Below are 16,709 nucleotides of genomic sequence, written 5' to 3' on the forward strand. Positions count from 1 at the left end.
GAAGAATAAGTATTATTTTTCTGTGTTAAAGAACCTGCTAAAGATTCCTGTTTATTTGTCAGCAAAAATCTACCTGATGATAAAAAAAAAATGCATTAACCAAGGGCAACTTTTGTGAAAACTACAGATTGTATTTTTGCGTTTTTGTATCCCCAATTATGTAAGTTTTCCTTCCTTTTTTCACTACATCCCTTTTTCATTGTTTTCTTGAGTCATGCAGCAAGGATTTTATATAAATTGGCTTTCTTTAAAACCCCATCAGCCAGCAGTAAATTACCCCTTTAAGATTGTCCTAGGGATATTCATTATCATTACTTGAGTCAATTCATTGTACCCAAGCCAAGTTTTTAATATTGTACCATTTAGAATATATGGGTTAGGAGCTCAAACATGCTCATGATGAGCAGAACAAACACCTGCACCTCATGCATCCAGTACTTTAACTAAGTTGGTTAATAAAAACACAAAAATTGATATCACATGCCAGATCTGATCATAGTTTATTATTACACAGTAAAAGACACATAGTTGATGTATTTGTATCTTTTTTTTTTTTTTTTTTTTTTTTACCTGTCAGCACAGAAAGAAACCCCAACACATATACACAAGTATATATGTATATGGGCTCTGTATAAAGTGCAAATCAATCACAAATTTCCATCATGTGTAACATTAGGGACGAAAAAAAGAAAGAAAAAAAGAGAGAATGACTTAAATAGAATGCCTTGCAAAACAATCTTTTCCCATTTTGGTTTCATACTGCATTTGAAAAGAAAAAAATAGCAACAACATTGAATCTTGAACATAAAGAGGAATATGAGTGATATAAGTGGTTTCAAGTTTTGCGAAGAGAGAGTACCATACAGTTTAATGGCTTGTGTAGCCTATAGTCCTCAGGGCCCTGGATCAAAGAGGAGAAATCACCAGTTTTTGGTGATTAGGAGACAATGAAGTTACTGTATGAACAGATCGCTTCTATTGTAGTGCATCCTGATCTTTCTGGTTACGACGTAAAATGACAGTATCAACGAAGTATTACACCAACCTGAAACGTCTGATTGGGACAATTTGAGCACACAGAACATCATGTTCCAATCATTCCCACTCTACATTCTATACTATTTCTATAATGCAGACAAATAGAGTTCGATTCAATTCTAAGTCTAGATGTTTCCTTGAGGCAGTGGTTCCATAAACTTTAAATTTGGCAACAAGAAGGGTCAGTCTCCAAGCTCAGCTAAACCACCGCGAATCATGATAAGGACACAATGCAAGTTCAAATGACCAGAGGGCTGCACAAAACTTTCAACGCCATAGGCACCCCTTTGCACCAAATACAGACATTTGATAAAATATACATTCTCTGAAGTTTACAAAAATCCGTTACTTTTTGGAAAATTCTCTGAATCACAATATGAAGAAAAAACGGTGAGCTACATGACAGAGGCTTCCAATGAGAGAAAAAAAAAAACCTTATATCCACAGCAGTCTAACAATTGCATTGTAATAATTTAACAAAATAACATACATTTACATTTAAATGTACAACACCCTTTCAGTAACGGAAGAAAAGATGCGATCAGGACAAGAGTGGCCAGACCTTCCGAACAGCTTTGCAACTTTAATGCTACTTAAGAGTAGTTCGCCAGCATCTTTTTTAAACATCAAATGTCTCTGAGCTGGGCTGAAGCAAACGTCTGCACTCGCTGCTGTTTCTCTGGAGATGGTATGGACCCCTTGTTGCTGAGATACCAGAAGTGCCTGCAAATGGTAATGCATGATCGAGTCACTGGTCATTAAGTTTGAAAATGTTCACACCACAGTGAATGCTGGACAAACCGGTGGGATTTTAATGGAAAAATAGCTTTAATGTAACACAGTGGGGTTGGAAATCCGTTTAGCAGCTTTGTTTGGTACAGGTACTTCCTTGGTGTTTAAAAGATTGAGATATCATACCGTATTTCCCAAACAACAACAACAACAAAATCCTCATTTTGCCATTGCATCCACATATGTTCAACAAGAATGCAGCAGCTACTCTGGTGTTTCTGAGCAGAATCTAACTATGCTTCAATGCCCTATGGTAGTGGTCCTGTGAGACAGAAAGTGCATATATTATTATAAATACACATATATACACACAGAGAAAAGGTGGCCAGAAACAGGAACGCAAAACAGGGGGGAAAAAAACAAAGGAATACTGGGGGACTGGGGATTTGATTTCATATGGGAGAAGAAAAAAAGCTACTGCTGCTTAGTCTCAAAACGTAAAAGGCCCCATTTCCGCTTAGGGCCTGATAGCATGGATTTTAGTTTGCAACCTTTCTAGCGATTATTGCATAGTTTGGTAAATTACTTTTAGATTTTAAGATCATTTGGTTTAAGTAAAAACAGTCATTCTGCCCTCTCCGGTTCTGCTCTCTCATTTCTCTTTGGGTCCAATTCAATCAAACTGCTGTATTATCACCACAGTACCAATACGGCGCCAGTGCGAGCTCACCATAAAACAAGCCGTTTAATGGCTAGCCTGGGTTTTTCAAACAAATCAGGTCATATTAAGCGATGCAGATTGGTCGTCTGAATGGTTAAATCACTCAGTGGTGAAATGGCTTCTTTGCTATGGAATTTATTTTTGGACGGGAATAGTCAAAAAGTGGTTTTGCGGTAGTTTGATTGGATTTGGCCCTCGCTCCTTAGTCGTTCCCAAGCCAAACACTGCCCTCCAGTCTTTGCTAATCTGAACTTCCCCAAGAAGCACTTAGAGAGAGATCTTCCCCATTCACCCTGGGTAAACACTCTGAGAGAAATAGGCCTTTCGGCAACGTTGTATATTGCATAGTGTCGAGAATGGCTCCGGAAAACACTTTGCAGTGACTGCCCCAAATTAACCGCTCACGTAAACCGCATTAACGACAGCGCTATGAAATACCGGATGTCAATTACTCTGATAAAGCTATATATATAAATATATATATATATATATATATATATATATATAGCTGATTAACCCTGAATGCATACACAGCATGTTGCAATGCTTGATTAACTCTTGACAAAGTTTGCATTATAGTGGTCCCATATAACATTCGTATGACCAGCGTGTTCCCCCATGACCAGCACAGAGTCATTACATGGGTCAGTCAACTCAGAATGACTAAATAAGCGATCGATTAAATACATTTCAAATAGCTCCCAAAAATGGACGCCGATGCAATTAAAAAGCACTATATCTGTGAACCAATGCTTGCTGAATGAACTAATATTGCCCACAGAAATTTAATAAAATAAACATTTAAATAATATAGTAAGAAAATAAATATTAATCATTCAGTTTCATATGTTTTTAAATAGACATCTAGGTTATTTATTTTAGTTTTTGACTCAGCAACGCTGGGAACAGCGCGCTTGAACTGACTTCTGCATGTCATATTCACTAGGGACTAATTTGTTCATCTGTCCAATAAGTTGGCCAAAATATGTGTTTAGACGTAGCGCTAACAATGAGCTCAGGGCTTAGAATTGAACTTCCTCTCAGAGTTTATTTGCACTGCACTACTCGAACAGATAATAAGTAGAGAGGCGATCCAAGAGTTAAGTAAACGTTTGCGATCAGTGAAAAAAAAACAAAAAAGCTCCTGTAGGTCTACAGAATGAAGCTGAAAGATTGCGAAGAGAAGTTATCGGTCCCTTCCTGTGCATCTCTAACTCGTTTCATCAATAGTGTTTGGTCGTCCAGTGTGGATCGCTGACATCTACTGTTGTGAACTTGAGTTTTCTTTTTTTTTTTTGGTATTTTAATGAATTCCTGCACATCAATATTTAAAGATAGCTCTCGCCAAATGGGAGAGTTTCACAAAAAGGCTAGTGGCAATTTGAGATTAACAGCTAAAGTAGTAGTAAAATATCTGTTAATAAATAAATAGTACACTCTTATTTCTATAACACATGCCAACTATTTCACATCAATGCTAGATTCAGTTATTTATATACACATACATTTTCTTTGCTGTAATCTGCGAAATATATATTTCATATACAAATGGCTATATATTTTTTTTTGGATAGTATTTTTCTTTTGTTTCTAGAGATATTTTCATGGAAATAAGTCTAAGAGCTCTCTACATTATGGCCTGGGTGACTCCAGCTGGATGACCTTGACTCGACCTACAGGCCGGTTTCCCCTCGAACATGTAAAACTCGTTGAATATGAAGTGATAAACATAGAATTGGACATTCGAGATGTTTTCGCACTGGTGCATGCCTTTTTCCAGTTGAGAAGGAATGTGTCCCTGTATAGCCTTGGAAAATAAACCACTGTTTTGTCTTGCTTTTTTTTTTTTTTTTTTTTATGTGTGTGTGTGTGTGTGTTTTCAATTGCGTTTGTGTATGTGTGCTCGATGGCTAAGTTTGGCCTGACAAATTGGTCTGAAGTTTAAGAGCTGTCACCAATGTTGCGTTTCTTGCCCAAGAGGTTCGAGGCATCTCTGTTGCGTAGATTTGGCTGGTTCTTGAATCCATTGGGACTGACAGACCACCGCCACCCACCACGGGTCTCCATTCCAGTAGGTACTGCAGCAGACGGACACGGCTTGTTCTGCAGTAATTGGAAGAGCATGGTGATCTCGGGCCCTAACCGGGTCAACAGATTTGCCCTCACCAGGTCCACCGTCTCATCGTCACACTCCATCAAACTCTGCAGTAGTTTCCCATAAAACCTGCGGTGGGACAAGAAAACTCATGCTGAGCCATGCAGTGCGTCAACAAATTAGCGGCTTTAGCAGCATTAGAAAGCTACAGATAGTGCTGCGAATGCTCAGCAAATTCAGAATAAAAAAGTAAAGACCATTTATATTTTTTGAATTCCTCGCAAATTATTATTTTTTAAAACGTTGGTTGTTGCCACAAAATCAGTCAGATTTCGAGCAAGCTCGTTTCCACTGTTTCTACTTTTTTTAATGCAAATTTTGAATTTGTGCTTTGGAACACGTGGAGGGAATTGTTGATTAATCACGATTAATCAATTTCACAGTTTTAGAACAAATGCAAGTAGCTGTTTTTTTGACCCTCTTAAGTAAGTACATCTTTATGCAATTTGTTAATTATCAAGCGTAGTGTTAGTTCTGGCAGGTCACATTTGTCAAGCTCGCATCAACTGACTCTCTGCTGATCCCAATCTACCTATAGGGATACGATACCTATCTAGGCATTCATATATAAGGTCCTTCAGTATTATCAGCAGTTTTAGCATTGCTCAATAGCTAATTACCCTCCTCCATCCCCAGCTCCTCCTCTGTCAGTCAGGATTTAGCTTCTGATTCTCCTTTGAATTAGACTAATTATCTAATTAATTATCTGATAATTATTCATTATCGCTGCTCTTCCTTGCTCTTATCCATGCTATGCTGCATGGATGCGCAGGGAGTTCCTGCCCAGAACAGAACCATACCACCAATCCAAACAGCATGCTATGTTAGTGGTCCTGACAGAATTTTTCTATCGTCTTGGAAATATGTTTCAAAATGTAAAAATGTGCTGCTGAATGTACAGACAAGCATTTATGGTAACTAAATATATTTTAATGTCATTTCTGTTGAAACTTCTGTGTAATTTCTTTGTCAAGTTAAATTATATTCACTTTACATGTAATACTGAATAACACACTACAGTTAAATATATAATCTTTACATGTGCTTTAGTATGTTAGTCGACACATCAAAATAATTGTGCGTTTTATTTCATGACAAAAGTTTAATAACGAATGGCTGATATAAAATCTAATTTAAAGTAAAACTTAATTTCAGATGATTAAAAGTGCACTTTTCATAGTCTACTTGCATAAGTTGTATTCAGAAACATACTGTAGTCATGAAAGTGTACGCTTTATATACTTAAGTGGTCTTTTATTTCAGTAATATTATATTATCTGCAGGTACATTTCTTTAAATATACTTTATGTTTTATACTTAAAAAAAAATATACCACCTAACTGATTCTTTAATTCCTAAATCTAGCATGATAGTTTGTTCAACAACTCTGAAACCTTTTTTTGTGTACACCAAAAGATGAAATCTTTTCATCTTGTTCATGGGCCCTATTTTAACGATCTAAACGCAAAGAGTAAAGCGCACGCGCAGGTGCACTCAGGGTGTATCCAAATCCACTTTTGCTATTTTAATGACGGAAAAACAATTGGCGTGCCCAGGTGCATGGTCTAAAGGGGTTGTCCCTATTCTCTTAATGAGTAATGGGTGTTTTTTGGCAAACGCAAAGACAGAACGCGTCTCCGAGATGAAACGGAGCTGCTCGTGTGCGAGCAAATAGATAGCCTTATTCTGATACATGTGATTAATATCCATTATGACATGTAGACATTTATATATAATTAGCCTACAAAAAATTAGTATGCATTGCAATCCTTTAATTTTTAATATTTGGCATGTTTGTGTGCTGCTGTGGACCCACCTATACTAACACGCTCTTTAAATAACAAAGAAAAACATTGCACCAGACTTTAGACCAGGTTTGAGTTGGTCTATGGCGCAGTTTATCTTCAGCTCCTTAAAATAGCATTGCACCATCGCCCTCTTTTTAAGACCAGCACGCCCATGGGCGCAAAAATGGGCGCAGATGCATTTGTTAATTAAATGGTGTGGATGGGAAAATGCGAACGGCGCCGGACTTAAACTAGCAAACACACTTGTGCTGCGCCTTGCGTCGCATTGCGCCGGGTGTATAATAGGGCCCCATAAGTCTTACCTGTTGGGGAAGTGGCTGGGAAGCTGAGCCACCTCTGCAATGGCTTCTGGGTTTGATTTGGCCACTGTACAAATATCCTGCTTGCTGTAACACTCATCTTGAACCTCTGAAATCATCCTCTGGAAGGTGGAACACCTTCTGACTGTTAGAAAGATCTTGGAAGTGATGCCATTGGCGATGCACTTCAAGCTTTCTTTCACAAAAGCCTTGCCCTGCAAAATGAACAGGAAACCATATGTGACTTCAGTCCATCTTATAATTAAGTGGAACAATGGCCACTAAAAAGTATAAATGGTTCTCAAACAACTCATTCTTTTGATATCATTTGAGTCTATATAAGACCATCAGACTTTCAGAGCTCAGTGGAATTCAATTGCATTCATTTGACAGGATTCATCCAATCCTATTGCTTCTTAGCTTCCTACTGTTTGCTGAGAAGGTGCCTTTGACTTCAATAGGATATTGTGTATCCATCGATTAACCGATATATCTTTATTGTTCTTTGGCTTGAATTGTTTGCGAACATACATACCTGAGTGTCGAATTTAGCAGCACTGTAGAGAAAGGACTTGCAGATGTCGTGCATGCCATCTGTGTCACACGTTGAGTTTTCAAGACAGGCGAAGGCACTGCAACCCACCTGGAGCGCACTGTTCAAGCAGCGCGTCACATCCGCTGCAAAAACAAAATCACCGTTAGATTTGACAAGAACATTAGCAGAATCTGAAGAGCAGTCTTGAGCACATTTCTTCTTTTAATAGGCATAAACGTACATCAAGTAATATTTGTCCAAACCAAATTTGGCAATATACAGTACAGTATATACTGTATGATATTTAGGTATAGGTACCCGTATTGAATGCATTAGTGCCCAGCCACATTTTAGCTGGTGCTGGTTCTGGAAATATCCTTCCACACAAAGATGTTGATGCAGGAACATGTCACACTTGGTCAAATCAGGTTCTGCTAAAGCTAATATAATAAAATTATGGGAATACGTAACTGTACGTGAATTGTTTGACAGACAAAGGCAATTTTCTGCAAATAAGTTACGTAGGAATTTGGATTATTGTTCCATGTTGTCATTGGTTTGTTGGCATGTGATGATGTAAATTATGTTTGCCAGGTTGTTTGTATGATTACCAAAAATGTTGAAAGTCCACTGAAAACATTGTCACTGACAAAGTATGTTGAATGTATGCATTATTTGGCAACAAACTAATCAAAATGAACATTTCTGAGGGTTTTTGTTCCATTTGTTTTCCCCATGCTTGACAAAAAATAGTTCAGATTCTGCAATATTTCTCACTCACTAATCCATCCATCCACTGGATTCTCAGCTCGGTCGTTGAAACAAATGAACTTCCTTCTACTACTTGGACAGTTCAGCCTGTACTTTCTCACAGACCTGGAGACAAGCCACTGAGGGTTATTGAGGGAACAGTCTTTGGAGACGGTCTGGACTCCCATTGTGAGGAACGGGGCAGTTAATGCTGGAACATATTCTCATGGGGAAATGATTTAAGGAGAAACACATTGTGCGTAGTAGCAATGAACTTGTGAAACCATTTAGGCAACATAATGAATTCCTCACCTTGCTTACAAGTGAACATGGGATCATTTTTAAGGGGACACTTTCTCATTATCACCTCCAAGCCCACGGGATATTTTAAATACCACTCAGTCTGGGGGAACTATAGTACAAACTGGAACAAATACTTGGATTTTATGAGTGAGTTTCCATCCGATTTTGACAGCCAGCCAAATTTCGACTTAAAATGACAAATAACAACAAGCTTGACTAGCCACTTGACACCCTGAAATATATAGCAACTGAGCCAAGCACTGGCGTCACGGCTCCACTCCACTCTCTGCCATAAATTTTATGGGTATTCCAGCCATTTTTCTCTTCTTGGGACTGTGACCCACTGAATGAAGAATATCCACAGCAGGCTTTGTGGTAGTCTGGGCGTTTTGTGCCCTGCATTTGGCCCCGTAGTCAGGGAGTGACAGAGAGGGGTGTAGGGCATGTGTGCCACGCTGTATTGGGTTCTGCTGACTGTCTCTTTTGGCAATTGTTTCCATTACCCTTACATGTGACAAGACAGTAACTTTCAGTGGGTTGAGTAAGAGGGCCAAACCACCACCTCCAACAGTTCCACGCCAAAGACTATAAACGCTTTGCCGCACAAACTTGTAGCCTGCAGGGCCAGGATCCCACGCCACGCCGAGAAGTAACCTCAAGGGTGTGTGTGTGTGAGGGAGAGAAAGACAGGCTGTTGTTGCTACACACTCACTTTACTGTATCTGAAGGAAAATAGGCTGTGTGTTGCTGTGTCAATGCTCCTGGCAAAAGGCAGACTTCTGAAATAACCAGAAACCCCCCAAATGTCATGCAGTGAATATGTCTATTGTCCATAGGAGCAGGTTAGGGCAAGATCTCAGATGTACATTCTGTTAAGGCCATTCGCTCACTGTGCACATTAACGGAAAATCCTGGGTTCAATAAAAGTTAAACTCTGTTGACAACACTTGGGCCACAATGTCGATTACAGCAAAATATAATATCGGCTTGTCTGTGATTATCTGTATAAAAAGCATAAATCAGGGTTACAGTGAGATTCTTACAGTGGAAGTGAATGAGGCCAATCTGTAGATGTTATGTTAGCCGCAAGATGTAAACAATATGTTAGCGTGAATATGTTGTGAAAAACTTTTTTGTCTGTGTTGTGTCCAATTGAAAACTTTGTTACCAAGACAATGTAATAGCAAAACCCCCAAAATGACCATAAAAAATAGAAGAAAACGACTTTACAGCTTAAATAAAACTCATTATAACAGATCAATTAATGCAAGCGCTTTTTTATTAATAAGCTACAAATCTGACCACCCATAAGAATGAAAAAAAGTTGGTCTGGTGTCAGATGGACAATATGTTCAAGCTGGTGTTTAGGTGGTTTAACTGAGTGCTCAGTTGGTCTCTAAGTCTAATTAGCTAAAAGATGCCCAATCCCTTCTAAAACCAGCTAACAAACCAGTCTGAGAGACCAAATAAGACCAGAAAACAAGGTTTGTCTCCCAGTATGGACCTATTACACGTCTCCCCAACATTATCTCCAACTGTGTTCTGCTTTGGCGAAATACTGCAAATACTGAAATCAGAGATCGCAATACAAACTCAGGTGTCTCTCATCAAATTCTTCCAATAATAAATCAGCTGTGCTGTCCAAATTAATATTGTGGTTGTTTCTATTTTCAGTCTTCCAAAGGAAATTAAGGAGAAGCATCCAAGACAAAGTTGATACTTCAGCGAAAAGCAACCGAGAACTCTATTACATCCCCTGAGCTATGAAAAAGTCATAAAAACGATAAACATCTTCATTTTAATACCAAATACAATTGTATCACTTTCCTACACTCGTTGTTAGCCTCAGGACAAGTGAGGGTGAAATGTTTCCATGACTGGCCTCTTTTATCAGCGGAACAGTTTTCCTTGTGAATACAAGACTAGAAGTTGTTCTGCTTCACCTTTTTTCAGAATCAAGGGAAAATTTTACCGTGGTGTGAACGAAATCATGTGATCTAACCTGAGGTGTACTTTTAAAGAGAAGTGTGCTAAATTGTATTGAATGTACACTTTTAGTGTACTTTTAATCTTAAAAAAAAGTATAATATTAATGAATTAAAAGGCCACTTAAGTGTACTTAAAGAGAGGCACTTTTATCACTATGTTTCTTACATTTTTGTAATAATGTCAAATTAAGAGTTTTACTTTAAAGTGCATTTAAAATCAGTTATGTTTTAATAATGTTTTGAGGCGCTTTAAATGAGTGCACTCATTTCTATGTGTCGACTAACATACAAATAAACACAGTGTTCCTGTGGCTCAGTGGTAGGGCACTGTGTTTGCAATGTAAAAGGTTGTAGGTTCGATTCCCAGGGAACACATGCTAGGTAAATAATAATAATAACATAAAGATGTACTTAAGTGGATCAAAAAAAGCACTCTTAAGCTAACTGTAATTAACCTCTATTTCATTGCAAATCAAATGCAATAAGTGTCCAAATACATTCAATTCACACTCAAGTATATTACATTAAACTATATTATTTCTGTATTTTGTGTATGTATGATGAAGCCAAATCACTATGTGGCTTCCAGGGAAAACACTGGGACTCTAGCACTGCCACATTAAAAACAAACAAAATCACTCTGATTTTGCTGCTCTTATTGCATTATATGAGGGAACGTGTGTTGGCAAGGCTTTTTTTTGTATCACTGGACAAACCCTAGATGTCATCAGTAACCTTACAAGGGAAAATAGAGTTAGAGATTAATCAGGCCACACAGTTCAGGGGCTGTCCCTTCAGTTCCACTGCACACGGCTGAGAAGAGGCGTAAAATATGGGTTTGATATTGCATTTGATGCTTTCATAGAGCACTTATTGTACTGTGGTGGGAAAACAGGCATGATGATTAGACATATTGTGATGAATGAAACTTGAATACGGCTTGGCCGGCTCACTCTAATCATTCTGAGGGTACTGCGATGGGCCTCGACAGGTCAGGACTCATTTGAGATTCAGGAAAACGCATCAATAGACAATGCACAGTCTTGTGTTTGCTTTCTCTCTTACTCTCTCGTGTATCATCAAGTGTTGTAAAACCTCAACTGGGTAAGTTATCAGAGATCCTGCATATGGTTCTCGACAGGTGATATTACTCATTTCCACGCAGACTAATAGGGTGAATTGTTGAAATGAATAATTCATGTTCTATACTTACATAGCTACCTGTTCAGATTTCAACTTGCGGAGCGCGTGACCCCGACTTGAACCTGTGGCCCTCAAGTGTCAGTGTTTCACACCAGACTGTAATGCATGACTCAGCTAGACCTCGCGGATTCGGAGACGACACTGCAATTGCCTTAATATGTCAAGGAGAGTTCATTCATTTAAAGCACAATTGGACTTGTTCATTATTTGAAGATCCCATCTGTGGTTTTATCATATTCTCATTAAAGGTATAGTTCACCCAAAAATGAAAATTCGGTCATCATTTACTCACCCTCAAGTTGTTCCAAACCTGTATGAGTTTTGTTCTTCTACTGAGCCCAAAAGAAAATATTTGAAAGAATGTTTGAACGAAACAGTTGATGGTCACCACTGACTATAGAATGGAAAACATACTATAGAAGTCAGTGAGGACCAGAAACTTGGTTACTCACATTATTCTTTAACGTTTAACAGAAGAAAGGAACTTACAGTTTTGGAGCCGATTTACATTTTTTGGTGAACTACCCCTTGAACTAGAATCAAATGCTGTTCAAAAGGTACCTAATTGACCCATAAGGGTGCATTTTAGTACCTTAAAGTTACATTTCAGCATTTGAAGTTAACAAATTGGCACCAAAATGGTTCATATTATTACCTTTTGAAAAGGTACTGCCCAAGTGTTTTTATTTTTTGTAATGCATACATTATACACAGTGCCCGGTTGATTATTTAAGAAATGCAATCTATTAATTTACCCATTAATGACCTATTAACCCCCTTTTGTTTTAATAACAGTAAATACACTGTTCATTTTGCTCTTTTGGAATTATCAGTGCACCACTGTCTCTTTGTCTCAAAAGCACTGAGTCAGTACATGTCTCCCTGGCAACTAAGTACAACAGGAAGTTATGCAAATACCAAGTGGAGTTTGACAAAGGTTTTCACGTCCCGTCCAGAGACAGAGCGGAACTGAGTGTCCCACACCACACACAGATCCACTATTTGACACTTGGACGAGCTTTTCTCTGCAGCATATTAATTACTGAATTCATTAAAGACAAAGGCACAACCTATTGTAATACTGACACCAGATCTTCAGTTTAAATATAATGAGCAGAAGGTCAGAACAATTCATCATCTTTAATAGTGTTGGGTCTTTTCAGGTGCACACAATGTCATTTAAAGCATCCATTGTGTCTAGTCCATTAAACGTTAGTGTAAGCGAGCTGTCCACCCTACAGATCTCTACCTGTATAACCTGTCATTTTCAAATGGACCTGAAGACCTCGGTTAGCTGGTTCAGGTGTAAGCCATGAAAGCTGGAATATGAAGCGTGAAAGTATGACCTCACTGGGGAAAGCCTTTCATATACAAACCACTCATTGGATCTACCTCAAACTCTTTCACAGAGAATGAATAACCAACATCACGAATGGTGCAATGCTTTATATTTAGAAAGTACTGTAGTGACTTAAATGTATGTGGAAATGTTTTAAAACATTTCTGCTGGGTATAAGAGGGTTTAACTCTATCACCCTATATATATTTATATATATATATATATATATATATATATATATATATATATATATATATATATATATATATATATATATATATATATATATAGAACTTGGTATTTATATATAAGCAACTTGGCAACTGTGCTTGCAAAAAAGTATCAGAGAGTAATAATGATATATCATTAACTTATATAATGTCGATAAACCAACCTATTCAAGCTATTGGAAATCTGTTACTGTAAAATGTAATAATAACATAATGCAAGACCACATAATGACTAAAAAAACATACAAATTCGCAGCTGTTGCTAATCATAACATTAAGACAGAACCAGTGTCACCCACACAAATGCAAAACACTAATAACTGAGTAACACACAAAATGACCCAATTATCACACAAGAATGCTGTAGTAGTGAATATCAGCATGACTTTGATTTCCTGTGATTACAAAGCCATACTGATATACAGTCCACCGCAAGAGGTTAATATTCTTTTTTTTCATACAGAATTTGGCTAATTATTTTCTATCTCCCAATAAAAAATAGTTACAAAAGGAGAAAAGGAGCCAAGAAGCCCACTGACGTTATGCCCCAGTGCTGTTATATGAAATAGCAGCACTCTCAGTAATATGGTCAACAAATCGGTTTAAAGGACTGGAAAATGTAAACAAATATGATGGTTTCCACAAGGATATAAATAAATTATAAAACAATTCGTATTTTGTTCCTACATATAATAACATTATTCTTTTTTTCTTTCTCTAAGTTACTGAACTGCATTTAACAAAAAAAAAAAAAGAAAAATTATTTATATATATATATATATATATTACCACACTTACCACAGTCTTACCAAATTTTTACATTATTACTTGCAATTTCATGGCAATTAAATGTGAAATTCGCAAGCAGTTTCTGTGTGTGAATTTTGTTTCACGTTTTTGTTTTCCAGTATTACGTAATAAGCATAATTGTATTGTATTGCCTTGTTAAATTTAATAAGAAAAAGCCTATAGTTGTAAATAATAATTTTGCTCTAAAGTGTCTCGAAACGGTTAAAATACAAATTAAATGCAATTTCTAGCCTACTTTTTACTTCCAAGGAACACCATTTAAACAGAGTTTAAAAGAATGTGGTATTTATTGGCTATATATAGCCTACATGTTCTTTTCAATTATAAGGCAACTCCTAGTTTTAATTTTTTATTAATTTGTACCATTTTACGTTAAAAGTATACTATCTTTAAAATGTCTAATGCTGTTTTCACGGTATGTGGTCAGGTAACCAACGAACAGGTTTTTACTCTAGCATTTTCTCCCCAACGTAGAAACTCGTGCATGCTTTTGAGGCTGGAAGCGGCGGCGGAATCATCATTCATATTCATTCATCGCGCTCAGTGCATCACAAGAAGCTCATCATGAGCTATGATGAGTCCCTTATATGCAGGTCAGAGGATGAACGTGATATTCACTGATACATCTCTCACAGACGCATTGGATGAGAGCTCATCCTAGGAGAGATGACAGCTCTCATCTGATCTACCCTACACCGATGCATGCGTGTCAGCAGCACACAGCCGGCTCATCATTCCCGAACGCTTCCTACTTACAGGGGCTGTTGTGGGAGAAGCGTGCTCTCCTGGGCGAGTAGGATTCGTTCTGATCCAGTTCATACGCGGAGGCGATGAGCACGGCGAGCAGCAAAAGTCCGGTCCTTGGCGGCATCTCTCACTAAATGACACTGGGGCTTTTATGAAGGGCAATAAAAGAGGATTTCCTTTATGTCTTGCGCGTTGCGCGGTGCGTGTTCTCGGCGACTTCGTTGAGGAAATGCGTGTGATGTGGGCAGTATCATGAAGGCTCTGTCTGTCCGGCTGATCTCTCCAGCAATTTCTTCTTCCAGCCGCGTGCATGACAGGAGCGCAGGTCGCCCTTTATATGTGCCCGAGCATCACGAGCTCGCCGCTCAGCCCAATCACATCACAGCAGGCGCACAAACACAGCCTCAGCTCAAACTTTCATTCATTGATCCGTGGCATTTAAATAGGCTTCTCGTATGGCGTAAAGTTTGCTGTTCCTTTTTACTTGGGAAAGGTGATTGGGAAAACGCTCACATCCGCGCACTGTTGTCATATACAAATATATATATATATATCCACTTCAAAGAGCGCGTCCGCGTATTTGATACTACTTCATAACAAGGAGCTCACGCGCGCTGCGGTTCAACTATCTAAAAATGGCTTATTATTTACCACAGCCACATCGACCACTTTCTATGCATACAACGATCAGTGATGTTCTGGCCAAGCTGGTTTCCTCAAAAAATGACCAAACTCCTTTAAAACCAGCGTCTGGCACATCCTCACGATGAAGGCTACTAAGAAAAATGAGATTTATGTCACTTTAAATGAGGTCTATTAAATAATATGACATTAATATGACCCCAGTCCTGAAAGTCTAAACACTTTCTCTACATACAGAATTGTGCGTTTTAAACCTGATTTGGGTGATCGGGCCAAACTAGTTCCCCAAAAAATGACCAATCTCTTTTAAAACCTCATGAAAATGAGATTTATGTCAAAAAACTGAGATTTATGTCACTTTAAATGAGTAAACCGGGCTGTTAAATAATTTGGCATCCATATGACCCCAGTGCTGTTGAACTCGAGTCTGATCACGCACGTCTAAATCTCAATAATGGCGTTGGCAAATGTTTTTCTTTATCTTTTTGTTTCATTCAGTAATCCTTAGTGTTATATTTCAACTGTCTGCTAAAGCCGCTACCACATGGTCGCGTTTTAGTCAAATGCATTGCGTTCTTTGTTTTTCTTTTAATGTCTTTGAGAAATAACATTTGAAGTTATTCAAATGACCCGCATTTTTATCGCTTTGGCATTTTGATGGACCCTCTGCAATAATGCCGCTATTGTTGGGCGAAGCGGGCGGAATCGTCTCTAGCTGACAGATAAACTACGCAGTTATTGACACAAATCATGCAGCGTATGGAAAGCATCACTGTGTTGACTTTGCGCGTCTCGCAACTCGCGCACTCGAGCTCGCGCAGGGCGCACGTGCAGAAGCGCACGCGTAATGTGACACTGAAGTCCGTGCGTGAATAATCGCGCAATCAGCACAGTCATGTTCAAGTGAGACATCTGCTCACTTTTAGCATTGAAGAAAGGAAAAGAGCAGTATTTTATTCCGAACACTCTTTCATTCCTAAAGGGAAGGTCTCTTAATGAGCGTCTTGTTGCAACTGAGGCTGGGGCTAGTCGACACACTTTTTACTCCAACTGATATTTCTCAGAGTCGGTTTATGTGAATTACTGTACTTTGGTCCTGCATGTTATAACCCTATGGGGTAAGTTTTCACACAGGGGACCGCCATTACACAGCATATTCATGCTTTTCAATACTATTTAAACATAAAAAAAAATAAAAAAAATAAATAATAATAATTTAGCAGATGTCTTTATCCAAAACGACTTATAAATTATATAGACAAGCCTCATCATAACATGTTCAAATGTGGTTTTATTGTGTAGACCTGATTTTCGGTGAAGTTTACTAACATTTCATATTTCCTTTAGCCCAAGCACATCACAGTAAGACTTCATATTAACAGTGTTCCTTCATATACATTACACTGGAT

The 16,709-nt window shown here is 38.1% G+C and overlaps 1 protein-coding gene across 1 annotated transcript; it reads right to left on the reverse strand.

Moving 5' to 3' along the window:
* Positions 1-4,317: 4,317 nt before the first annotated feature.
* On the reverse strand, positions 4,318-14,984 carry stc1 (stanniocalcin 1). The gene is made up of 4 exons (XM_052562441.1): positions 14,668-14,984; positions 7,289-7,431; positions 6,757-6,968; positions 4,318-4,715 (listed from the first exon to the last, which is right to left on the reverse strand). Exons 1-4 carry the CDS (start codon positions 14,780-14,782, stop codon positions 4,433-4,435), a joined length of 753 nt encoding a protein of 250 aa, XP_052418401.1. The 5' UTR covers positions 14,783-14,984; the 3' UTR covers positions 4,318-4,432.
* Positions 14,985-16,709: the final 1,725 nt, after the last annotated feature.

This window comes from Carassius gibelio, chromosome B8 (genome assembly GCF_023724105.1).
Source record: "Carassius gibelio isolate Cgi1373 ecotype wild population from Czech Republic chromosome B8, carGib1.2-hapl.c, whole genome shotgun sequence".
NCBI lineage: Eukaryota > Metazoa > Chordata > Actinopteri > Cypriniformes > Cyprinidae > Carassius > Carassius gibelio.

What these genes read in the sequence shown, in the direction of transcription:
- stc1 (XM_052562441.1), bottom strand. Translation starts at nt 14,782, where the DNA reads ATGCCGCCAAGGACCGGACTTTTGCTGCTCGCCGTGCTCATCGCCTCC. An exon ending in CTTCTCCCACAACAGCCCCT is followed by an intron (nt 7,432 to 14,667) that starts GTAAGTAGGAAG and finishes TTGTTTTTGCAG; the next exon opens with CGGATGTGACGCGCTGCTTG. An exon ending in CTGCTAAATTCGACACTCAG is followed by an intron (nt 6,969 to 7,288) that starts GTATGTATGTTC and finishes TTCATTTTGCAG; the next exon opens with GGCAAGGCTTTTGTGAAAGA.